The following is a 27791-nucleotide window of genomic DNA, read 5'->3' on the forward strand; positions in this document are numbered from 1 at the left end:
GCGCAGTTGGAGGTGAGCCGCCAGCAGTGGTGGACGTGGGGAGAGAGATGGCGGAGTCTTGAAATTTGTAAGAATTGGTGTCATGACCTGATATATATATTATGACTATTAAGGTAAATACATTGTTTGTTCTCTATTAAAATCTTTCATTTCCTAACTGTGCCTCAGTAGTTAGTGACTTCCGTAGTTTGAATCTTTTAGTTAGCTGGCAGTAGTGGCGCTCGCTGTATTGCAGTAGTTCGAGTAACGAAGATTTTTGTGAGGTAAGTGATTTGTGAAACATATAGATTAATGTTAGTCAGGGCCATTCTCTTGTAGGGATTACTGAAAGTCAGATTGCGTTGCGCTAAAAACAACTGTGTGTCAGTTTAAGCACATTCGTGTATAATTGTTCAAAGAGGACGTTTCACATAGACCAGTCTTGTATAATTTTTCTAAGGGGACGTTTCAATTCTCATGTTTCAGCAGTTGCACGCCACAATCGATACAACCGCTTATGTTAATTAACGTCTTAAATAATTCTTTAGTTATATTCTGAAGTTATATCTACGTTTTTGCAATATATCCAGGCCCATCGTACAAATTTGGCTTTAAAAGCTGCTGCCCAGTGAGGGGTAATTTTAATACTGCGTGGGTCAGCCATGCATTCAGACTACTTGGAGCCATTCTCCGGTGCTACTTGTAACGCTGACACCATTTTTTGATTGTGATGCTGGTTAGGGCACACCCAACGACTACTTCACTAGCTGCCATTCACTGGGGTGGTGGCAACAGTAATTTTTGGTAGCTGTAACCTCTTTGACAGCGGCAACTCATATTTGGAAACATAGCACCAGTTTGTGAAATCAGTAGGCTGACAGTTGCCTGTCTCAGGAAACAGGTACGCCATGACTCAAAAATGTAATTGAAATCCGTATGTGTCCCAGAAATGAAGTAGGTCATTGGCTAAAACTAGATTTATTCCAGGAATTAAGTAGCACTCCGTCATCAGACAACAAGTGGCCCATCGGGACCATTCGACCGCCGTGTCATCCTCAGTGGAGGATATGGATAGGAGGGGCGTGTGGTCAGCACACCGCTCTCCCGGTCGTTACGATGGTTTTCTTTGACCGGAGCCGCTACTATTCGGTCGAGTAGCTCCTCAGTTGGCATCACGAGGCTGAGTGCACCCCGAAAAATGGCAACAGCGCATGGCTCCCCGAATGGTCACCCATCCAAATGCCGGCCACGCCCAACAGCACTTAAATTCGGTGATCTGACGGGATCCGGTGTACAGGAATTAAGTAGGCCCTGGGCTAAAAATAGCGTACACCAGTCCTGGAACAAAGTATGCAGCCATAGGTGGTCAGGGGGCTGATCTACTTAGTCCCAGGACTGGTGGGCGCGAACTACTCTTGTAATGCTTACTGATTAGTAATAATTGTACCCAGAGCCATTTGTCGTTTTTCGTTTCACCGTGAAACTAACAATGGTTGTCTCTCCCACCCTCCCTCCAGCGTAGGCCTTGGGTGTGCTCAAGGTCTGAAGAAACAGGTACATTCTTGGTAGATATAAAACAGTATCATTTTATTGAAGATTTATTTAAATATTGTAGCAGGTATAGAGACATAAATTATCATGTCGTATTGTATGTGTGAATTAAGTTCACTGTGAAATATTTTCACGAATAAATTATTTTTAACTTTCTCAAGCTCAAAGTACACGAAAAGCGATGAATCTTCAGTTTCCATACTCTCCACTGAATACTTCTATGCTTCTCTCTATCTGCTCTTAGCGTAGCAGTAGCTCAGATCGCAGGTTACAAAAACAACCTGAAAACTTATTTTACACTTTAACATACATAACAGCATACAACTATGAACAGCAAATTAAAAGACTGTTCGACAGTAGATCATACACAGTTCTTTTCTTCAATAAGTAATATACTTTACAACAGCTTTTCCTTTATAGTGCAGAAAGGGCAAATAGAAGAGACGTATGGGCCCTTTACTAGGAATGGCTTCACTCACGTTTTTCTTGCTTCAGCTGCGGAATTTTTGAGTCGTCTGGACGGAGCTAGGTGGTTCCGTGGCTTTCAGGTGAACTCGCCGTTCGTACACAACCATTTCTTTCAATGACGTATTTCTTTACCCCGCACACTGTGTCCACAATGTGTCCGATCTGTCGTCGAAAGGACATTTCCTTAGTCGGAAGTTGCTTTTGCTGCAGCTCCACGTCTGCCTTTGGCGTTGTTCCATTGGCCCAAGGCTGTCTTTCACCGGAGGCGAATATTCCGTAGAAGATGGAACCACAGAAGTAGATTGTGCTCGAGATGAAAAATACAACTCGCCATTCGTCCTTCGTCTGTAAAACAAGAAGGAAAGAGTATCACACTTGTGTAACGTACTATTCTTACAAGGACACAATATCTGTATGCCCCGTGTATTGCACTACGAAGTTACTTTGCTTTTTAGCTATTCTGCAATATTTTGTTGTGGTCTTCAGTCCAGAGACTGGTTTGATGTAGCTCTCCACGCTACTCTATCCTGTGCAAGCCTCTTCATCTCCGAATAACTACTGCAACCCACACCCCTCTGAATCTGCTTAGTGTATTCATCTCTTGGACTCCCTCTACGATTTTTACCCTCCGCGCTTCCCTCCGATACTAAATTGGTGATACCTCGATGGCTCAGAACGTGTCCTACCAAACGATCCTTTCTTCTAGTCAAGTTGTGTCACAAATTGCGCTTCTCCCCAATCCTATTCCGTAGCTCCTCATTACTTCCGTGATCTATCTATTCAGCATTCTTCTGTAGCACCAGATTTCAAAAGCTTCTATTCTCTTCTTATCTAAACTAGTTATCGTCCATGCTTCACTTCCATACGTGGCTCACTCCATACAAATACTTTCAGGAAAGAGTTCCTAACATTTAAATCTATACTCGATGTTAGCAAATTTCTCTTCTTCAGAGATGTTTTTCTTGCCACAGCGAGTCTCCATTTTATATCCTCTCTACTTCGACCATCATCAGTTATTTTGCTCCCCAAATAGCAAAACTCGTTTACTACTTTAAGTGTCTCATTTCCTAAGCTAATTCCTTCAGCATCGCCTGATACTAATTCGGCTACATTGCATTAACCTCATTTTGTTTTTATTGATATTCACCTTATACCCTCCTTTCAAAACACTGTCCATTCCGTTCAGCTGCTCTTCAAGGTCTTTTGCTGTCTGACAGAGTTACAATGTCGTCGGCGAACCTCAAAGTTTTTACTTCTTCTCCAGGAATTTTAATACCTACTCCAAATTCTTATTTTGTTTCCTTTACTGCTTGCTCAATATACACATTGAATAACATTGGGGATAGGCTACAACACTGTCTCACTCCCTTCGCAACCGCTGCTTCCCTTGCATGCCCCTCGACTCTTGCCACCTTCAGAATTTGAAAAAGAATACCCCAGTCAACATTGTCAAAAGCTTTTTCAAAGTCTACAAATGCTAGAAACGTAGGTTTGCCTTTCCTTAATCTATATTCTAAGGCACGTCAGTATTGCCTCGCGTGTTCCAATAATTCTACGGAATCCATACTGATCTGCCACGAGGTCTGCTTTTACCAGTTTTCCGTTAGTTTGTAAAGAATTCGTGTTAGTATTTTGAAACCATGAGTTATTAAACTGATAGTTCGGTAATTTTTACACCTGCCAACACCTACTTTCATTGGGATTGGAGTTATTATATTCTTCTTGAAGTGTGAAGGTATTTCCCCTGTCTCTTACATCTTGCTCTTGAGATGGAAGAGTTTTGTCGTGGCTGGCTCTCCCAGGGTATCATTAGTTCTAATGGAATGTTGCCTACTCCCGGAGCCTTGTTTCGACTTACATCTTTTAGTGCACGGTCAAATTCCTCACGCAGTATCAAATCTTACATTTCATTTTTATCTACGTCCTCTTCTATTTACATAATATTGCTCTCAAGTACATCGCTCTTGTCTAAACAGCCTATATACTCCTTCCACTTTTCTGCTTGCCCTTCTTTACTTAGGATTGGTTGTGCATCTAAACATTTGATATTCATACTGGTGTTTCTATTTCCTCCAAAGGTCTCTTTAATTTTCCTGTATGCAGTATCTATCTTACCTCTAGTGATATATGCTTCTACATTCTTACATGTTCTAACGCCATCCCTGCTTAGCCATTCTGCAATTCCTATCGATCATATTTTTGAGACATTTGTATTACTTTTCGCCTGCTTCATTTTTGCGCTTTCATATCTTCTCCTTTTATCAGTTAAATTTACTATCTCTTCTGTTAGCCAAAGTATTCTACTAGCCCCCGTGTTTTTACCTACTTGATCCTCTGCTGCCTTCACTATTTCATCCCTCAAAGCTACTCATTCTTCTTCTACCCCTGTACTTGTCTACATATACAATCGTTCCCTAATACTCTCTATCCAATTTCCTTAAATTCCCCCATTTTTGAAGTTTCTTTAGATTTACTATACAGTTCATAAGCAATAGATTGTGGTCAAAGTCCACATCTGTCCCTGGAAATGTCTTACAATTTAAAACTTTGTTCCTAACCCTCTGTCTTACGATTATATAATCTATCTGAGACCTTCCAGTGTCTCCAGTCCTCTTCCACGTATACTACCTTCTTTTATGATCCTTAAACCAAGTGTCATCTATTAAGTGGTAGCTATTAAGTTATGTTCTGTGCAAAATTCTACCAGGCGGCTTCCTCTTTCATTCCTTACACCCCCCCCCCCCCCCCCAGTCCATATTCACCTACTGCTTTTCCTTGTCTTCCTTTTCCTACTACCGAATTCCAGTCCCCCATGACCACTAAATTTTCGTCTCCCATCATACATTTCTACAATTTCCTCCTCATCTGCGGAGCTAGTTCGCATATAAACTTGTATTACTCTGGTGAGGTTTGGCTTCGTTCTATCTTTGCTACAATAATGCGTTCACTATGCTGTTCGTAGTAGCTTATCCGCGTTCCTATTTTCTTATTCAGTATTAAACCCACTCCTCCATTACCGTTATTTGACATCGTACTGATAACGCTATATAAAATTCTGTAAAATCTAAAGATAAGAGAAATGTCATATGATAGTCAATCACTAAGCCGTTTAATTATGACGAAATAATTAAATGCATGCGTCAATTACACAACTAAATGCCCATACAAATGAGTAATTTTGGGACGTCCAGAGGAAATGTTTCTTTATCACGTCTCTTGTCCAGAGTGAAGAAAATGAAATAATTTAATCCTTTAATACGTAGAAATTTATTTGTTTTTAATAATCACTTTACTTACTCTTTTCTTCTAGTCCGTCTAATTTCGAAATAAACGAGTCAGTTATTTGAAAATTAATTTATAGATGTCCACAACAGATGTGCTCTGAGAAAGCAATAAAGTTCTCCATGTTCAAAGTTTTACAGCAACCCATCTTAATCGAGATGGACAAAATTAAACGACAATGAAATTCACAGTAGCTCATGCTATGGATACTGAGAAAGCTTATTTTTAAATCTGTTTACTACTAGGAACGCGCGAACTGTTGAGGAATTGAAAAGGGTGTGGATGCCTACCACTTTCATATACAATCCTTTCAAAGGGAAAATTATGTTATTACGTACACTATTTCTCAAACAGAGTTAACTAAGTACGTTGCAATGTTTGTGTTATATTTTAGGTAGATTTAGAGAAAATGTAAGTACCGAAGTTGTGGGAATGAACACTAAAGCATTAGAACTTTGCACATGACAAATTATATTAAATGAAAGACTAAAACGTGCAACTGAAATGGTTTGCAACCAGGTAAACTATATTTCCTAATCTTTCATTGTATACGGCTGATCCAATGTCCCTCTATGCAACGTACCGCCGCGCCGTGTCAATGGCTTCTACAGGCTACCGTTGTATTTGTTTCGGGGTGCAATACTATGAATATGAAACAAACAAAGAAGATGAAATCCGCACAGCCTACTCTTAGCAACTAGCAACAAGTGGGACATCGTGGTTAATGGACAGATCACGGTCGACACTATAAAATATCCTGACTGCGCCAAACTGCGAGACGATTTTAGGCCAGCGTGCTGAATGTTGAGGAGAAAGTTTTGTTGTGCTTACCGAGCTGCAAATTAACATGACTGACATATACGTGACTGTATAAGTGATTTGCCAAATATCACACATGGCTGGTATTGTGTCCCCACCACATAAGATATAGGTCAGGTACAATATCTTACGGTGTAGTCTTACATCACGTATAAAGCGTGCTTCATTGATGGCTGTATTGCATACTTGTGCGGGAAATATACGTTTTTAACGCTGATAACAGTGATGTGTGATGTAATATCGAAAGAATAATTAACTGTTTTTTTTTAATAGTAATACATTTTATTTGGTAATCAATCTTTGAACCACAGATGCTAGAACTGACTGAATTTCGTATTTCATTTGTCTACGGCATTGTCTGAGATTTTAGTCTTGTTTCTTCATTCTTTTCGGCATCGACATCGGTGCGAGGATGACGCAATTCCGACTGAACTCATTAAGTACGCGTTACACGTAGAAATGTGTATCACGGAGTGGTGTACGACGCCCAGGGCAGTAGCAATCTATGTAACGCTATATGGGTTCATTAATTGGATTATTAAAATTAAGGTAAATTAACGTATACACATTCCCGATTGTATTTAGTAACCTGAATGGAGTTCATTGTTCAGTGACGTACTTTTATCTGTCGAACACCATTCTTAAAATCGTAGCAACTGCGAGAACCATTAAGTAAAGTACCCTGATTTGACTTCGTATCTTCTCAAACTGCGTTGATTGCTAAGCTGCCAAACGTACCTGCATGATAACAAATGTCAACTTTACTTACATTTAAAGTTAACAGTTACCCAAACTTTCACTAATTATTCACATTTTACTGAAATATGCTGTTACTAACATATTTTATTACGTGGACGCCAAAGTATGCAGTTACGGGTTGGTAAGCTGTTCTAAGTACGTCAGTTCACGTCATTATATTGCATGATTCGTCATATGCTATACGCCAGATGTTGGCGGGGAATTAGCCTTACCTTGACTGTTACACGCATTACTATCATTAGCTGTACTCCTTTTCTTATACCTTGGAGTCCAGAAAAGAATTTCCTTTGACCATCTACCAAGCATTCGCCTGGTCATCCGTGCTGGCCATTTCAGTTTACTTCTTATTGGTTGTAGAAAAATATCCGCTACCAGTCACAATGAAAGGTTATTTGTATGTCATACGACCGGTTTCGGGCTTGCGCCCATCTTCAGGTGTTTATACATTCATGTACATGTTTTTACTGTTGGAGAACACTGTATAAATACCAAAAAAATATTTGCTAGTGACTACACAGATACAAGATGGACTATTGTAAGTGGTAAGGCAGAATTTGACGAAAATATATCTGTACTTACATAAAGATGAAGCACCATAATTACAGTTATGCTGTGGTGATAGTTTTGCCACTTAGTTACACACTTATTGTCATTTTCACGTCCATGTTTCAGTTTTACCAAGTTTAGCTTCATATTACACTATTATGACGTGCGCTCGTGAAATAAACTATGTTTACATACTTCTATGTTTTTGTATATAGCTATACTTGGCAAAACAGATTTATTTTCGTTAAATGCTGCCTTACCACTTAGAATTATCCCACTTGTATCTGTGTAGCCACGAGAAAATAATTTTTTTGTATTTATACAGTGATCTCCAACAGTATAAGCATGTACTTGAATGTATTAACACCTGAAGATGGGCGCAAGCCCAAAACCGGTCGTGAAACAAATAAATGACCTTTTATTGTGACTGGTAGCGGACATTTTTCTACACCCCATAAAGGAACAGTCACGGAGTTCGACAGCATCCACTATGGATAAAATTCATTGCTCTTTGTAAGATGACGGCCCTCAGGGCTATGCGCCAAAGCACAAGAGCGAATGGACGTGGCGGTAACCACGAGCGTCAGACGTCCGCAGCTGGTGGTCTAGTGGCTAGCGCTGCTGCCTCTGGAACACGGGGTCCCGGGTTCCATTCCCGTCCGGGTCGGGGGTTTTCTCTGCCCGGGGACTGGTATTTGTGTTGTCCTCAACATTCATCATCACTATCATCATTTGTGGCAGTGTCTAGAATGGAGTTTGAAACAGTTGGTCCGCGTAAAAATTGGGACTTTATAAGCGCGTTGATGACCACGCAGTTGAGCGCCCTACAAACCAAACATCATCATCACGAGTGTCCGACGTCGGAGAAATGGGGAGGTGGTCGACATAAGACGCTGAAGGCAAGAGGGACCAATAACGTGTCTGTATGAAGCTGGCGGGCAGACAGAGGCCGATACAGGTAGAAGAATGGCAGGTTCTTCTGGAGCTGACTACCGTTCTAAGGCGTGCTATATGCCCTCTTCAGCCATTGGGTTCTAGGGAATTTTATTTGGTTATTTACTTATTTTCTTATTTATTATTCCTTCCCAACTGGGAATTTACAATTCGCTGAGGCGCGCGCGCTCCACACGTCCCTCCGCTTTCCTCTCCTAGATTGACAACTACGGTACTCGCAAGGCGACCAAACCGCAGTGTAGGCTAGTGTGCGGTCAAACACGTGTGCAGGCCTGGCGACTTTCCCATAATATGAAAAGCACAATTCAAGTAGTGGAAGTGTCGAAGAGACAAGGAACATAAGACTATGCAGTAAGCAATAGTTTTAGTAGTTCAAGAATTACAGAGCAAGACGGAGATAAAAGGTCATGAAGTTTAAAAATTGATAACCTAATGAATACATGCTGCAGGGACATCAAATATAAGTGAAATTAAAAGCGAAGTAATGTAGAATGAGAACCCAGTGCGTAATTGCTAATTACCAACTATTTTCAAGTCGAAATATTGAGTCACTTGTGTGTCACATAACTTTTGGTATTTCTTTCTGAAAAGTAAATATAAAACAAATTAACACATACAGTATGTGAAACTACCATAATAGATGAAGTGAGTCATGAGCCGCAATATATTGTGTACATCAGTCATAATCTAGAAATCGGTATTTTGCAGTGAACAAAAACATAGATCGTATTTCGATCATCAAAACATGGTCATAAAAACAGATCTCTGCCTCAATATCACAGACCAAATAAATGCTAATGATCTGCCCTTTTCTCTGTAGCCGAGACAATGTAGTGTTATATAGTAAATAAAGATGTGCTCTTTGCAATTAGTTAAATATGACAAGAATTAATTAGTTATTTTTAAGATTATCTGAATACTGTTAATGACATTTGAATTCTAACTACCTAGCGAGATATACTGCAAAACGATGCATCCATGCGCATGTCATACCTACCTACTAAATACGATACATCTGAATGACAGGCCGAACGTGATTTTGATGGCTGTTTGTTGCGATGCTCGCACCAGGTCTGGCTGTGAAAGACTGCAGGAACGCAGGCACAGGGGACAGAGTGTGCTCTCCTGTGGATTAGTCGCTACGAATTTTTCATCGATATGGTAGACTCACAGTTTAGACTCAGAAGAACAGCGTGTAGATGTGAACTGTGTCGTGGAGACTTGGGCTCTAATTAACACTGCTCAGTCCGAGCATAATCTCTCTGGCCCACAATGTAGGTGGTGAGTATGGATCCAACAATGACAGGGAAGACATCAGAGGTGCGGATGTAAAGCGTAGCAGAGTGAGGAAAGAATGTGGCGGTACTCACCCTGTTGGGGACGATGTAGCCGGTGAGTATGGGGCTGATGATGCCCGGGATGGTGCCTGCAGTGTTGGCCATTCCCATCAGAATGCTGGCGTACTGGGGCGCCAAGTCCAGGTGGTTCACGCTGCAATAACGAGGCTGCTCAGTCTCAGCACAAACACAAGAAAACAACAGGCAACAGACACTCGTCCAAAGGCTTGGTGTGGACCGTTCTGCAGCCAAACTGTAAGTTACTGTAACATGTTGTGCAAAAACCCACAGAAGAACCACACTGTTGGCGCTACAACACTGGAAACAGCTATACCTCTAAAATATCTAGAGATAACCGACTGCAACGATCTAAAGTGAAACAAGGACATACAACTAGTTGTACTAAAAGTAGGTGTCAAGCTGAAATTTTCAAGGATATAATTTTCCACATTAGAAGCAGCTTACAGAACACTGATTCAGCCCAATCATTATTGTAACTTAATTCTTGATTGTGGAGACAGAAGGTTCAACGATCGTCGTTCTTTTGGTTACGGGATCGTTTAGTCGGTGCGAGAATGTCATCGAGATGTTGATTAAATTCTAGTGAAAGACGCTACAAGAATGACACTCTGGGTATGGAAAAGTTAAATATTGGATTTTCGAGAGCTTACATTGCAAGAAGAGTCGGATAACATGTTATTTACTTCTACACACATCTCGCAAAACGAAGACGGCTCGAAAATCAGAGGAATTACAGGTCATTCAGCTTGTTACTGCCAGCCGTTCTTCCCACCCTCCATTCATACACCATCAAATACCTTGGTTGGTACAGCTGTAGATGCTGAAAAATAAGTATATACGGGACCTCAGTCGTCAGTAGAGCTTTATGGAAAGGACAGTTTAGCAAGGTTATTGTCTGAGGTTTGATTGGTTGGTTGATTTTTTTTTTTTGGGGGGGGGGGGGGGGCAAACAGCGAGGTCATTGGTCCCCATGGATTAGGTAAGGAAATCGGTCGTGCCCTTTCAAAGGAACCATCCCGGCATTTGCCTGAAGCGATTAAGGGAAATCACGGAAAACCTAAATCAGAATGGCCGGACGCGGGGTTGAACCATCAGCGTCCCGAATCCGAGTCCAGTGTGCTAACCACTGCGCCACCTCGCTCCTCGCTCAATCGTCTGAGTTATGATAATTTATTCAGACTACCTATTTCGACTTAAGCACCCATTTTCAAATCGTTATTGAAGCGCCTTAGCGCATGTCACCGAAAATGGTACAACCAACGTAGAAATATTTAGCGTAGTGAATAGTTGTGACTCTATGCAGCAACATCAATCAGAGCACCAAGTGCGTCTTCTCTCTTGGCGTTATGCGTACATGTTGTCACTCCATGAAAAGAACAGTACTGCGGGACCGACCAAAGGTAAATATTCAGTACAGCCGTGTTGTTTGAGGCTTTCTCGACGGACATTCTGTATATGTGGTTCTCGGGAATCGAGCAGAGAGGAGTACTATTGGTCATACGACGGATGACGATTCGCCAGCTACATAAATATTCTGTTGCCAACGGGAGGATAGTCACGCGCCTTAAGCGGACGCGCATTTTTGCTTGCGGCTTCCCACAGAGGTCGCTGGGGCGGCCGATGGCAGCGCAGAGCAGCGGCGGCAGCCTCCGCGCGCGCGCCCAAGTCTATGGTTCTTCGTCTTGCAGCTGGCGTTGCTCTCCTTCCAGCTATCGGTTGATATCGGCGCTATTGGCCATCGTATTTCGCGCCTTCCAGGCATCCGCACTTCCTGCCTAAGACTGGCATAAATAGCGGGCTCTAGTCATGTCTTAGCAGTGTGTTCGTCGCACCTGAAGATGTCGGCCAGTTGCTCTGATGAAATATTGTGGAGTTACCACTATGACATCCCACGTCTCGCCTGAGAACCATATATACATTCAGTACAGTCGTTTGACTATTGACCTGCTCGTGTGACTTAATGCACAGCTCTTAACCTTGCAACACGGGGAGGTGAACCAGACCAGTGTACAACCGGCGTTGCGATTGATGACCGTTGGTGTGCTAGACAGGCCAGCCATAGTGTGGCTATTAGGCACGGTCGTTTAGCAAACTACTGTGCTCCTCACCGACCACCGCCTCAGACAGTACAAGAGATAAACAATTACAAATACGGTAGCACACAGAACGAGTCACAGATAGACGGCGCGCAACCTTCTCTCTCTTTAAAGTTCTGCATACAGAGCTTTACTGTCCATTGAGTCAACTGACGACTAAGCAGACAGGAATAACACCAGGCCAAAAAGTTATAACAAATTTCGCAAATCTTGACAACAGCGGATCGCATACGACTACATAAATTATTGTAAAAAGAGAGACAGACAGATAGATAGATAGATACAGAGAGAGATTTGTTTCAGTTGGTTAGCAATGATGGCAGCTGAGAGAAAACTGTCAGGTCTTTTTACTTTTACAATTAATGTTAAGGTATTTTGCGGTCAGATTTAGTGCATTTTGCTGCTGGGATAGAGAAAGAGACCGACATTCTTATCGAAAAAAGCGTCTACATCAAACTTTGAAAAGCGGCGGGCTGTTTGGCTCGTCTTGTTTCATGTACAGTACAGGCCATTAAAATTGCTATACCAATAAGAAATGCAGATGATAAACGAGTATTCATTCGACAAATATATTATACTAGAACTGACATGTGATTACATTTTCACGCAATTTGGGTGCATAGAACCTGTGAAATAAGTATCCAGAACAACCACCTATGGCCGTAATAACGGCCTTGATATGCCTCGGCATTGAGTCAAACAGAGCTTGCATGACGTGCACGGGTACAGCTGCCCATGCAGCTTCGACACGATACCACAGTTCATCAAGAGTAGTGACTCGCGTATTGTGACGAGCCAGTTGCTCGCCCACCATTGACCAGACGTTTTCAATTGGTGCGAGATCTGGAGATTGTGCTGGCCAGAGCAGCAGTCTAACATTTTCTGTATCCAGACAGGACCTGCAACAGCGGTCGTGCGTTATCGTGCTGAAATGTAGGGTTTTGCAGGGATCGAATGAAGGGTAGAGCCACAGGTCGTAACACATCTGAAATGTAACGTCCAATGTTCAAAGTGTCGTCAATGCGAACAAGAGGTGACCAAGACGTGTAACCAATGGCACCCCATATCATCACGCCGCGTGATACGCCAGTATGGCGATGACGTATACACGCTTCGAATGTGCGGTCACCGCGATGTCGCCAAACACGAATGCGACCATCATGATGCTGTAAACAGAACCTGGATTCATGCGAAAAAATTACGTTTTGCCATTCGTGCATCCAGGTACGTCGTTGATTACACGATCGTAGGCGCTCCTGTCTGTGATGCAGCGTCAAGAGTAATCGCAGCCACGGTCTCCGAGCTGGTGGTCGACGCTGCTGCAAACGTCGTCGAACTGTTCGTGCAGATGGTTGTTTTGCAAACGTCTCCATCTGTTGACTCAGGGATCGAGACGTGGCTGCACCATCCGTTACAGCCATGCGGATAAGATGCCTGTCATCTCGACTGTTAGTGATGCGAGGCCTTTGGGATCCACCACGGCGTTTCGTATTACCCTCCTGAACCCACCGATTCCATATTCTGCTAATAGTCATTGGATTTCGAGCAACGCAAGCAGCAATTTCGAGATACGATAAACCGTAATCGCGATAGGTAACAATCCGACCTATATCACAGTCGGAAACGTGATGGCACGCATTTCTCTTCCTTACACGAGGCATCACAACAACGTTTCACCAGGCAACGCCGGTCCACTGCTGTTTGTGTATGAGAAATCGGTTGGAAACTTTCCTCATGTCAGCACGTTGTAGGTGTCGCCACCGGCGCCAGCCTTGTGTGAATGTTCTGAAAAGCTAATCATTTTCACATCACAGCATCTTCTTCCTGTCGGTTAAATTTCGCGTCTGTAGCGCGTCATCTTCGTGGTGTAGCAATGTTACTAGCCAGTAATGTATTTGTTATCAATTTTTCTTTTTTGGATGGGTTTTGGAAGTGAGAAGCGCAGCAGATACGAGGCAGGTGGTGTGTAGAGAGGTTCGGCGATACCTGATGAGCCTAGAGAATGCTGCCGTTCTCAGGACTGCAGGCAGGGGACTGGCGGTGCTTATATTGTCTTCAACCACTGAGTCTACAGGCCACAAGTGGCCCATGGGGTCCATCCGACCGCCGTGTCATCCTCCGAGGAGGTATTCTTGACCGAAGCCGCTACTATTGGGTCGAGTAGCTCCTCAATTGGCATCACGAGGCTGAGTGCACCCCGAAAAATGGCAACACCGCATGGCGGCCTGGATGGCCACCCATCCAAGTGCCGACCACGCCCGACAGCGCTTAACTTCGGTGATCTCACGAGAACCGGTGTAGCCACTGCGGCAAGGCCGTTGCCGCTTATGTTGTCTTGCATAAAGTTAACTCAGCCAGCATCATGCTAGCACCAGCATATTGTGCGATTTATCGCACATATACAATTTGAATGGGCGATCTGAAAGTATTTTTCTTAACGAAAAAGTACCAGATGCCACAGACTTTTTTTTCAGGATCTGAAATGTTGAGGCTAGCTGCTGTTTGAGAGGGTACTGAATGATGGAACAGACATGGAAATAAAAGTGACGTCATGAGGCTGTAACATGTAGCAGGAAGTTCTTTTTAGAAAAGAGGGAAGAAATTAGGTTTGGTTTTTTAAATGTTCCTCTTCTTGGCGGGATATTTTGTTAAAGACACAATTACATCATTGGCAGACGATGTAACTTCATAGAGCATTTGTGGTCGAGATTTTCTCGCTGGAAAGAAGGAAACAGTCAGTTGTGTACTGACTTAGAGAGGAAGACTTCATCTCTGGGCTTGTAAGTGAACACATTCGTACTCCACAGGCTGCACTTTCAGCTGGGGAAGCCGATTGGTGTCCAGTGTTTGAGTCCTTCGCAGAGCAATCCTAGTATTGAACTACATGGCAGCGAGAGAGAGTGTCACCAAACTGCTCATATGACACTGGAGATTATGGTGAGCATAGCTACCAGCTCCGGCGTATTAGGGCAATCGAGAGTCTGAAGTTCAAATTCATGATAGGTTTCACTGTTAAACGTTCGTCAGTGCATCCTCAGATGTAAGGTTTCTTCGGTTCTCTATTCAGTCAAATAATCACTGTAATAGTTTTATAGATAGGCCGAGAGAAATTTCACAAAGTCAGATGCGACATTATTAAGCAGTCCGATGTCATCAAGTAACTTTGCCAAACAGTAGCTCAAGTTGTATAATTCTCATGGTTAAATCTGTGATTGTGTCTTTGGCCACTTAATCGTTGTTTTGGATGCTTTATGATCCTTTTCGTAATAAACTTCGGAGTTCGTTTAAATCTTGTGTTTATTGTCATATTTAATAGAATAGGAATTTCTCACCTTAAGATTCAATGGTAGTGCCACAATATTTCATACCGTTAAACAACCCATTGAATAAATCAGTTCCAGCAGTGGGTCTCAAGAGCGTGCCTAGACCACGATTAATAATGATTCAGTCACATTCACTCACACATACGGGTTTTTTGAATCTTTAATGGGCGCTTACGTCTTTGAAGTAAGAACAGGAAGGCGCGCAGGGTAACCACACGGACACAAACAGCCCACAGTTAACATTGAATTTTCCAGCAGCTGACACAAAAACAAAAATAAATATTGCGACTATGTTGCTTGGCTTTTTTTTAGGCGTTAATAGTCAGGCCGAAAGAGGTTTCATTGCTCACTGAAAGGAAACTTTAGATTGTTTAATATTTCACACAAGTGACACAACAGCAGCAAAGATTTTGCAAGACACTTGCATCTGAAATGGACATCTTAGAATTGATTAACCTCTCCACAGAACATAAGAAATGGAAGTGGTACGTTGGTGGTTGGCCGCAAGGAAAACAAGCAAGACGAAACGATAGCTATCACTTGGAATGAGTTTTGCCAAACCTGTGAGAAGTGACGGGAAAAAAATGTGTGTGTGTGAATTCCTAAGGGAACAAACTGTTGAGGTCATCGGTCCCTAGACTTACATACTACTTAAACTAAACTAAAATGATCTTAGCTAAGAATAACACACACACACACACACCCATGCCCGAGGGAGGACGCGAACTTCCGGCGGGAGAGGCCGCGCATTCCGCGACATGGTGCCTCTAACCTCGCTGCCACTCCGTGCGGCATAAATGATTAACATTTGAAGCATGTCGGCCCGCAGGTGCAAGGTCAACATAGATATCGTGGCGCTGCACCATTACCGGTAAAATGTGCCCGCGGCTCTCGTTGTCGCTATAAACCGAAGCTTATGGATCAGTATGACATGGGCAGACGTGCAGGATGCCTCGCAGACGTATGCAAGAACCGTACCGTCCAGTGAGTTTGAAAGAGGGCGCATTATTGTCATGAGAGAATGTGGTGTATTAATCTGGGAATTGCTGCTCGCATGGGAGAACTGTTTTGGCAGAGCAACAGGCGTGCGCAGAACGGTTCACAGAAGGTCGTAGAACACGACGAGATGGGTCAGGTCGCACCACCCAGGCAAAGCCCCCTCTCCTCCCCCCCCCCCCCCCCCCCCCCCTCGACACCTCATCCGAATGGCATTGGAGGACATATCTGTGTCCTCCTCGGCTCTGGTGCAACAGTGGAACAGTCTAACACAGTGTACACTATCAAGGGTGACAGCTCCTCACCGTTTATTAAGACTTGGGTTACGTGCGCGTAGTACAGTTCTCCGTCTCCCTTTGACGAATGTGCAGAAACATACTAGACGGCAAAGGCGTGTGGAAGGACGTCACTGGGAACAGGGATGGCATCAGATAGTGTTTTCGGAAGAATCCATGTTCTGTTGTTTGAAAATAATGGTCGTATTTTGGTTGGCTGCAGACAGGAGGAGCGGCGGCACAGCGACTGCAGCCGCACAGGACGTGTAGCCCCAACTTGAGGTCTTATGACGTGGGCTGCTATTGGGTACAGTTGCTGCGTGTCCAGGGCACTGTCACCAGTGTGACGTACGTGGATGTCATCCTGCGACCTGCAGCCGTACCCTTTCTGCACAACACTCCAGACGCCATTTTTAGCAAGACAATGCACGACCAGTTGTTGCTGCAAGAACACGTCCCTTCTTGGTGTCACAGGATCTGGCCCGCCAGATCACCAGACTCGTCACCAACCGAAAATATGTGGGATATGGTGAAATCACGCGTGCAGCGCTGTGATCCAACGAGAACCACGACAGATGAACTGTGGATCAAGGTGAATGTAGGATGGATGGCTATACCACAGGACGCCATTTGCGCGTTATATGCGTCGATGGCATCACGCATAGAACAATTTATCAGGGCCTGTGGCGGACCCCGTGCCTACTGGGCAACAGGACACATGATGAACCGAGTTGATTGAAATGCTTAAAATTTCTGCAGAACATACTGAGCCATGCGTGGCTCGTGGTTCCGCCATCATGTATTTTACACCCTGTTTTTAACATTCTTCCACCACACCATGTTAATTTAAACTACTACTGTCACTGAGTTGCCGCTTTGCCTGACCGTGACCGGCGCTAGCAGCGCGTATCGATATATCCCCTCTCACAGTATCTTTGCTCGACTGCTATTACATCCCGGTCATTGTCTTTTGGAAGGGAAGTCGCGTCGCGAGTTCGGCTCTGCCAGAGCTGGAAACTGTCCGGAATGCAGTCCGGACGTGCCAGTCGGGGATTTTCAATGTGGCTCTAGTGCAGTCGGGTTGGAGCTGTGAGGTCTGCGTCGACATGGCTCGTCCGACTATTGCCGCCACGCATTACCTGAGCCGGGCCACACTCTTGGCGGATCGTCGGTCGGTCGTCCTACGGGACGACGCGTTTTGGCTGGCCGATCGTTCATGAGTCCACTGTGTGTGTGTGTGTGTGTGTGTGTGTGTGTGTGTGTGTGTGCTTCGTGTGTGCTTAGTTAGTGTTGCGTATCGTTCAGGTCTTCGTGCAAGTCTTTGCCAGGTTGTCTGTGTAGTCGGCGTTATTTCCACTGACAACTATTTTAGATTTGTCTGCATTCTAGAACGCAGTCTGTTGGTTGCTGTTGACCAGGGAAGCTGTCTCCCCGCGGTGCAGTCTGCTGGGGCCGCTGGCAGTCCCTGCGCATTGTCGTAACGTGTGTGGAGCCGTCCGAACGCTACGAGCTTCGTGGTTCACCGACCCAGGACGTCGAAGTTGAGTAGCGGTTTCAAGTACCAAAGCTAAGTCCATTCATGTTGTGTGGTTCGTTTCGGTGGTTCGCTGTTGGAGAGCAACACTGAGTGTCGGTATTGCTGAAATTTAGCCGCCATGCAGTGGAAGTAACTATATTGGTTGACTACAATTCGAGTGCACCAGCGGAATTTTCCGCCTTGTAGCCGTTAATGTTGCGGTTACCTGCCCTGGCCACTAACGTAATTTCAGGCAGTGTCCTTTCCTCACCTGTTGTCGCTGTCCGACAAGGTGTGTAGTTTAGATATCTTAATAAATGTACATATTTGATTGTGGATAATAACGTCTATAACATTTTATGTTTGAATTCTCATGTACCGATTGGTGGCACGCAAGTCGTTTGTCGGTCGGTCCGTGGCTGTCCCTTGGTTGGGTTCTGACAGATCAAATGTAGTTGGGCTCACCACCTGTCTCAGCTAAGTGAACGAGGGCAGACCGACCCCCTGGAGGCTTCTGTGTACTGTTGTCTTTACTGTCTTTCTCACCGGTATTTAATTGTCTGTTTATAATCTATCATAGCAAATGATTAAAAAAATTCCTTGGTTTTACTGTGTTTAATGTAAGTAAGTTTGAATTCTGGCAAGTGGATATTTACTGAATGGTTATTGCCGTTGTGTTGTCCTTTCTTTTAGTCCAGTTTCAGCTCCATAAAAGTTAAGGCTTATGGTTATATATTTTGTAAATTTTGGAAAATTAACTGTGGGGCTTCAGCCTTGGAACGTTATACTTAAAATTGCCTTTCAAGCTTAAACATTGCAGTCTTCTGCCTTTGAAAGGTTATGGTATTTTATTTTAAGATCTTGAAAATTTTATTGTGGGCCTTCAGCCGTTTGTATTGCAGCTTGTTTATGTTTGCCTATCCACCCTCGCCTTGAGGCTTTCAGCCTGGCTGTGTTATAGGGTGTATAAAAAAAGACCGGTATATTTGAAACGGCAATACAAACTAAATGAGCAGCGGTAGAAAGACACCGTTTGTTGCAATATGCTTGGGACAACAGTACATTTTCAGGCACACAAACTTTCGAAATTACAGTAGTTACAATTGTCAACAACAGATGGCGCTGCGGTCTGGGAAACTCTATAGTACGATATTTTCCGTATATCCACCATGCGTAGCAATAATATGGCGTAGTCTCTGAAGGAAATTACCCGAAACCTTTGACAACGTGTCTGGCGGAATGGCTTCACATGCAGATGAGATGTACTGCTTCGGCTGTTCAATTGTTTCTGGATTCTCGAGGTACACCTGGTCTTTCAAGTGTCCCCACAGAAAGAAGTCACAGGGGTTCATGCCTGGCGAATAGGGAGGCCAATCCACGCCGCCTCCTGTATGTTTCGGATAGCCCAAAGCAATCACACGATCATCGAAATATTCATTCAGGAAATTAAAGACGTCGGCCGTGTGATGTGGCCGGGCACCATCTTGCATAAACCACGAGGTGTTCGCAGTGTCGTCTAAGGCAGTTTGTACCGCCACAAATTCACGAAGAATGTCCAGATAGCGTGATGCAGTAATCGTTTCGGATCTGAAAAATGGGCCAATGATTCATTTGGAAGAAATGGCGGCCCAGACCAGTACTTTTTGAGGATGCAGGGACGATAGGACTGCAACATGGGGCTTTTCGGTTCCCCATATGCCCCAGTTCTGTTTATTGACGAAGCCGTCCAGGTAAAACTAAGCTTCGTCAGTAAACCAAATGCTGCCCACATGCATATCGCCGTCATTAATCCTGTGCGCTATATCGTTAGCGAATGTCTCTCGTGCAGCGATGGTAGCGGCGCTGAGGGGTTGCCGCGTTTGAATTTTGTATGGATAGAGGTGTAAACTCTGGCGCATGAGACGATACGTGGACGTTGGCGTCATTTGGACCGCAGCTGCAACACGGCGAACGGAAACCCGAGGCCGCTGTTGGATCACCTGCTGCATTAGCTGCGCGTTGCCCTCTGTGGTTGCCGTACGCGGTCGCCCTACCTTTCCAGCACTTTCATCCGTCACGTTCCCAGTCCGTTGAAATTTTTCAAACAGATCCTTTATTGTATCGCTTTTCGGTCCTTTGGTTACATTAAACCTCCGTTGAAAACTTCGTCTTGTTGCAACAACACTGTGTTCTAGGTGGTGGAATTCCAACACCAGAAAAATCCTCTGTTCTAAGGAATAAACCATGTTGTCCACAGCACACTTGCACGTTGTGAACAGCACACGCTTACAGCAGAAAGACGACGTACAGAATGGCGCACCCACAGACTGCGTTGTCTTCTATATCTTTCACATCACTTGCAGCGCCATCTGTTGTTGAAAATTGTAACTACTGTAATTTCGGAAGTTTGTCCGCCTGAAAATGTACTGTTGTCCCAAGCATATTGCAACAAACGGTGTATTTCTATCGCCGCTCGTTTAGTTTTTATTGCCGTTTCAAATATACCGGTCATTTTTGAAACACCTTATATATATATATATATATATATATATATATATATATATATATATATATATATATATATATATATATATAATGACAGTTACTCTGTAACTGCAATATATGATCTGAAGATGGGCAGCTATCCCGAAACCGGTCTCTGAAAATAAAGAATAGCGATCAAAGACTTAAACGTTATATTTTTATATATTATTTTATTTGTAATGGTAACTGCGTGTTTTCAATCACTTGAAATTTACCTTGTTGATTTTTAAGATTTCTTGTTTAGAGGCATTCAGACGTGAAAGAATTGGAGTCTGAAACGCGTAGTTGTAAAAGTTCGCCTATGTGCTTCTTTGATTGTAAATGTGTTATTAAATTACAACAAATTACAATTTTAATATGAAACTGACCCCAATCGTATTTGGCCCTTTCCACAATCCTAATCATCTGTTATGCCCAGCGGGTTTAGCGGCCGTTTTACATACTGCTACTAATGTACATGCACTGTGAATATGAACGTCCCATCTCTTGTCGTTCAAGGTGTTATTTTTTTCTGAACATGAGTGTATTTACTTCATGATTGATTTAAATTACTTATCCATGACTTCATAGTAAAATGTATCCAAACTACATGGAAAATGGGATGTCGCAAGAGTATTCTCATCGATCTCGTGCTATTGTTTAGTAGTCTTTGATGACTGCTCTCGTCCTTCGTCTACCAGAGTGGCATAGTTAGCGTAATACGAAACCAGTGGTCCAGTTAAATGACATACTCTAACTGGGGGACTTGTTTCAAGGCGTGCTCCCTGTCAGTGAGACATGGGTATGTGACAGAAGCGCAGTGGTGGGAGTCACTCGCGACAGGCGAAGCCACCGATCCCGATGTACTTACAAGAAGCCAGCCATGGCGAAGGCGCCGATCCCGATATACTTACAAGAAGCCAGCCATGGCGAAGCCACCGATCCCGATGTACTTACAAGAAGCCAGCCATGGCGAAGGCGCCGACGCCGACGGCGAGTGTGAGGCAGCAGATGGCGGCGGCGGGCGTCATGAGGAAGGCGGTCGCCAGCATGAACGCCGACTGTCCCAGAAAGGCGCCGCAGCAGAACAGCTTCCGCACCTGTGTGCACCGAGCAGGCTACATTTCAGTTCGTTTATCTTGGCGGTTCACGCATGCCCGCCCAGACACGGGAGATTGCTGCGTTGCCAGTTGCACGCGCCAAGAGAAGCAGCGCCATAGTATAGTATAGTTCGCAAACTTACGTTTAGGGGGAGCTCGCAGTTTATGAAGAAAAGCCACCACGGCCGCATTAACCCTTTCGCTGCTTCAGAGACGTGCTGCCAGCGTTCCGCGCTGTGCGCGATTTTGTCATCACTGCACTGCTCGACCGTGTAGACACATGGTGTTTCGACTGCTTTGACACACTTTATCATTCGATTTCACAAAAACTATTTGGCCCAAAAAATTTGATTTTTACACATCTTCTTGACTGATACCTTCCCCCCATAAATGACTTAATTTCGTTTCGATGTTCAACGCAGTTATTGTGCAGCATTAGATGTAGTAAACCATTGCACGTGGATCTTTCCGCCTTCCCGTGGTGCCAGATGTCAAGCTCAGCTTCCGCCTTGCGACAAAAGGGAGAGCTGCGGCCCAACCCGATGCGAAAGCGAAGGGTGCCTCGCACAGGGGGAACTGTGTCAGGGGACCGAACAGCAGTCCCTCTCTTTTCGCAGGGCACAGACCATCAGGTGCTCTGCATGCCGGAGACATCGTTTGTCGGCGTGGGATCGCGGCGCGACTCGGCAAGTGTGCTTCGCCGCGCCCCTGGGTAACCGGGGCGTGTTCTGCCAAACCCAGGGGGTGGTGACATCGCCTGGGCTAGGTTAGATGGGTCCAGACCGCCGAACGATTGGGCGACCGACCCACCACCTGAGTAGGAGTGGGTCCTCGGCCGAGAAGTGGAAGCTCGGGCTAGTAAGCGGCGAAGGGCGGGAGGTGCATCCGCCTCTCTGGAGTGCGGGGTGCACTTGCCGAGAAGCGTCGAGTGAAATCGACGATGGCGGAGCCACCGAAGGGGACCAGTGCGCTGGCAACGGCGCGCTGAACCCTGCAGTTCGAAGAGTGTCCTTGGCCTTGGGGCGAGGCCGGTGGGCGAACTGTAACAGCCCCGCCCCCCTCCCCATGCCAGAGGAGCTGGTCCAGGGTAAGAGACGGGCTCCCAATCTTTTTTCACTCGTCTACAAACATGGCTGACCAAGAGACGAGTGACACGTGTGAGACTTCGAGGGCGAGAATGGCTACTGTCCCCACCTCACAGGAGGAAATGGGACACGAAGATGAAAATGTATACGACAGACACTGTCGAATAAGTCAAATTTTGGATTCAAGTATCAAGAATGGGAAAATAAGTCAGGCCGCGGTCCTGGCAATAAAGAACGAGCTCGCTGCCTGGGCTATTGCAAACGCAAAGCTTGAGGGGCGTCTCGAAGAGTTTGAGAAAGAAAACACAAGACTCAGACAACAACAACCGGCCAAGACATGGGCTGGAGTGGTGGCGCAAGCCGCCACGAAGGCCCAATCAACTAAAGAAACAATCGCAAAGATCTCGAAGAAACCAAACACGACAGTCTTTCTAAAGCCCCTGCCTGGACAAACCATCAAAAAAGTGCAAGAGATCTTCACAACTACTATAGATCCAGCAAGAGACAAGATTAAAATTAACAAATTAAAAGCCACAAAAAATGTCGTAGTCGTAGATCTTGCCACGGAGGAAGACAGAGACAAAATATTAAACAACTCCAAATTGAACAAATCCATTAAATGTGAACCACCCAGGAAAAGAAATCCATTGGTAATACTGTATGATGTACCAGTAGCATTAACAGAAAGCGATATATATGAAACCATGTATAATCAAAACTTTGAGGACATTGAATGGGAAACGTTCAAGAACGAATTCAAACTGCGTTTCAAAACGGGACCTCGGGAACGTGATGTTGTCCATCACGTAGCCGAAGTCTCTGGCAAGATGTGGAGTAAGCTAACCGCTATGGGGAAAATATGCATTGGTTTCCACGCCATTAATGTTAGAGATTACTTAGTCCCCCGCTGCCACAACTGTGGCGACTTGGACCATGTCCATAAACACTGCGAGAGGAAGACGGCCTGCTCCAGGTGTGGGGCAGAGGACAACACAAGGAAAAGCTGTAATAAGAACACAACCTGCATCCCATGTACAAAAAGGGGAAGAAAACCCTGCAATACCACGAGTAGGAACTGTCCAACGTACAGGATGCTAGAACAAAGATTAATTTCTAGAATAGACTATGGTTGAGGCTATACCTGAAATCAGGAAGCCAAAAAGGAAATCCCGAAGCAAGAGGCTGAGGGACGCTCTGAGGGCAAACAAATTTAAAGAATTCATACAAAAAATCACGCAGTCGCGATCTCTGGTGATAACTATGAAAGATGTGTGCATACAAACTGAACCATGTGAAGAAGATGCTCCCTCTCCTCTCTGCTGGGAACCTAGGTCGAACCAAGATCACTCTCGACCACAAAGGCATCCTTTGCTTGGGAGTTCACTACCCCACAGCAAAGAAATAGTAACCGAACATGTCCAATGGAAGGAAGTGACCAGTACAACCCCATCCTCAGACCCACCTTCCCAGGGAGGAATGGGAATTGATCCCTTACGAGTATACCCCAACCTGGAGCATGCACTGCAACTATCCAGATTGGAGGAGCCGGCAATCCTCACCACTGCACTAAGACATGTGGTGCGCGTAGGCCACAAATATGGCAGAGACGTCACCTTTCCAGTAATGGAGGCTGTAGACAGAATCCAGCTTAAGACAATGAATCTCCCCACCGACTTCGGGGCCCTGCGAGACCTAGTCAAAAAGGTATTTGAAAGAAGGAACGAAAAATTTGACATAAATGAATTATACCACCAATCAGTGATAACAAATGGCAGAGTAGCCCACGACTGGTCCAAAAACTGGCCAGAATCACAAATTCACACCTATTTCCCACGTGAGCCAATTAAACTTGGGTCAGATCAACACTCACAATAGTAAGCTAGTCCTGCAGGAACTCCGGAGGGTGGTGGAAGAGAAGAGTCTAGATGTACTCTGTTTGCAGGAACCGTACTCCCAAGTGGGGCGGATCCCTTTCATGGCTGCCAACTGGCAAGTGATACACTCTGATACAGAGCCAAAAGCTCCAGTGGTAGTCATCAATAGAACATATAGAGCCACCGTATTTGCGCAATATTTTGGCGAACACTGCAATGTTCTGGAATTGCAAACACCTACAGTAGTGATTTACATCACCAATATGTACTTCCAGTATGGAAGAGAAATAGACGAGTTCCTAGAGATACTCATACAAGTTGCCACGGCATTGCAGGGACGCCGGATGCTCGTAACGGCGGACATAAATGCAAAGTCCCCCCTATGGTTCAGTGGCAGACACGACGAACGAGGGCTCAAGGCCGAAGAGGCAATCATGGCACTGCAACTGGTGGTTGCCAATCAGCTAGGGAACCCCCCGACCTATTCCGGCGGGGGGGGGGGGGGGGGGGAGATGGCACCAATATTGATGTCACATTAGTGACACCAAACCTCACAACAAAAGTCGTTAACTGGAAAGTATGGGACAGTGCAACCACCAGAGATCATAACCTAATAACTTTTACTATTGGAGAAAGGGAGTGCCACTGCGACTTGGGGTGGGAGCTGCAGCTTAATTATAATAAGACTAACTGGGACCGTCTTGCGGAAGAGTGCAGCATTCCGGCATTGCTGGAGGGTGACGAAAACGTGGAGAAGTACGCCAAAGAACTGGTACAAGCAATCACCAGGGCGGTGCGTGCTGCTGTACCAACCAGGAGGAGAGCCGTTGCGGCCACCCCCACACCATGGTCGGTCGAATTAGGACAGATGCGGCAGGCTGTGAGGAGGGAGGTACTATCAGCGGAGTGTCGACTGGGGAGAAAAACAAAGATGGTTGCGGATCTACAGAGAAAGCAAGGAGCAATTTCAGCAGGAGCTTAGGGCAGTAAGGATCAGAAGCTAGGAAAATTACGTTAAAAGCCAATTGGCTACAGACCTTTGGGGCGTCCCGTACAAACTAATACGGGAAAAAATAAGATCACCTATGGTGCTATCCACCGTCAGGGACGGGGACCGGATGACGGGCACCTGGCAGGAAACTGCGGAGGCCCTCCTTCGGGTCTTACTACCTGACGATGAGGAGGAAAACGACAGAGAAGAGCAGAACAAGGAGAGATGACCTAAGGGACTATCGCAACAACATCGGAACTTACACCTTCTCTGAAGAAGAGGTTGCTGCCCAGATCAAGGCCCTCAAAAGGGGAAAAGCTCCTGGCCCAGACGGCATTACTGCGGAAGTGGTGCAATTCCTTGCCCCCCAGCTCGTAGCTCCTCTCACTAAGTTGTACAACGAGTGCCTGAGGCTCGGGAAATTCCCAGCAATATGGAAAAAGGCAAACATAATCATTATCAAAAAGGGTCCAGATAAAGATCCCACCGACATCAAATTATATAGACCCATCTGCCTGTTAGACTCACTGGGAAAACTTTTTGAGAGGTACTGGCAAACAGACTGATAGCACACTGTATGTTGTGCGGGATGAGAGACAGACAATTCGGCTTCCGGTCTGGGCGTTCTGCTTCTGACGCAATCGCCCTGGCCGCCGAGGTCTGTGGCTCCACCCCGCACGAGTATGTCTTCGGCATCATGGTGCACATCAGTGGCGCCTTCGACAACCTGTGGTGGCCCTCACTCTTTTCCTGCCTGTGGGATAAGAACTGCCCAGGGCTACTATACGGCTGTCTGAGGAGCTATTGTGTAGACAGGGAGGTCTGGCTATCGGCCCCTAGCGGCATAGTCAGGAAGACTGTGACCGTAGGATGTCCTCAAGGCTCTGTCCTAGGACCTCTCTTTTGGGACATTAACATGGAGCCTTTACTGGAAGACCTGAAGAACAGTGACGATGTGCTAGAGGTCATAGCATACGCAGACGACCTCCTCCTGCTGGTCGGCGGCCGAAGCCGCGAGAGAGTCCAAGGTAGTGAGAGCCATAAACGTACTAACATCATGGTGTCACAAAAGCAAAATGACGATTGCGCCTAGTAAGTCTACATACCTACTTCTTAAAGGCCAATTGGTCAGGAATCCAACAGTGAGAATCAATGGCACACCAGTTCTTCAGCGCCGTGAGGCCCGATATCTGGGTGTAATCATTGACGAGAGGTGGAACTTTGCATCACATATTGATACCGCATCCCAAAAATCCCTGGCATTACTGAACAACCTTATTGGAATTGGTCATAAAAGATTTCACCTCCCACCAAACCTAATCAAACTATACCATAATAGCATCCTGACTTCAATAATAGGATACGGATCAGGGGTCTGGGCACACAGACTCACGAGGGTCATGCCTGCCATGGCCGTAAGAAGAGTGCAGCGGAACATGCTCCTACGTTCAGCAGGGGCCTACAGGACAACACCTGGGGGAGCGCTTTAAGTGCTAATGGGGATATGTCCACTGGACATAAAAATTCGGGAGCAGGCCGCCTGGTACTGGATGAAGAAGGAAAACCAGGATAAAATAAGGGAAACACTTGGGGTCTATGTGGGGGATAAGAACGCCATCAAAAAGAGAGGGATGGAACTGTGGCAAGAACAGTGGAGCAATGAGGATACGGGACGCAGAACTTACGAGCTGCTTCCGGATGTAGAAGAACGAACAAAACTCACATTCTTCACGCCAACGAGAGGTATGCTGCACTTTCTTACTGGTCATGGACCATACCCAACACATCTATGTCGGTTTGGAAAGCAGGTTACACCCGCGTGTGACTGTGGTGCCGTGCAAGGCACCCCAGAGCATGTGGTGTACGAGTGCCACCTCTTCGATGATGTAGCCCATGATCTCAGACAACAATTACCGAATAATGACACATACCATCTAATAAGGCATGACAACACGTTTAACATACTAAATGAACTTGCAAATGAAATATCAAAGAAAGTCCTTAAAAATTTCCTAAGGGACAACCACTAAAAGAAATAAACTAATACCGATTAAGACCTAGTGCACCCATCCTGTACCGCCGGGTAAGGACATGGCCAGTCGCCTTGCCCTGGACTAGGAGGGAAGGGGACACAAAAACACCGGATTGAACCACACACCGATTATGACTTATGTAATTTTTAGAGTAGATGTAGAAGATAGGATAGTACTGTAGAATAGACTGCAGCGAAACCAACTTGAGGGCCAGCCCAGTGCCAGGGGCATGCCCACTGGGGTTAGATCGGTGGGCCTGGCCAACATATACTAGATTATACACT

General features: G+C 45.2%; 1 protein-coding gene across 2 annotated transcripts in view; it reads right to left on the bottom strand.

The window, feature by feature from the left end:
* Window positions 1-1545: 1545 nt before the first annotated feature.
* Window positions 1546-27791, bottom strand: part of LOC126272465 (vesicular glutamate transporter 1-like) — a 155772-nt gene continuing 129526 nt past the window's right edge. For both annotated transcript variants that reach the window (XM_049975343.1, XM_049975342.1), the window contains exons 9-11: window positions 21382-21524; window positions 9729-9849; window positions 1546-2343 (exon numbers count right to left, since the gene is read on the bottom strand). In XM_049975343.1, coding sequence (XP_049831300.1) covers window positions 2056-2343; window positions 9729-9849; window positions 21382-21524 — 552 coding nt within the window. In that variant the 3' untranslated portion in view covers window positions 1546-2055. The remainder of the gene's footprint in view (window positions 2344-9728; window positions 9850-21381; window positions 21525-27791) is intronic.

This window comes from Schistocerca gregaria, chromosome 5 (assembly GCF_023897955.1).
Source record: "Schistocerca gregaria isolate iqSchGreg1 chromosome 5, iqSchGreg1.2, whole genome shotgun sequence".
Taxonomy (NCBI): domain Eukaryota; kingdom Metazoa; phylum Arthropoda; class Insecta; order Orthoptera; family Acrididae; genus Schistocerca; species Schistocerca gregaria.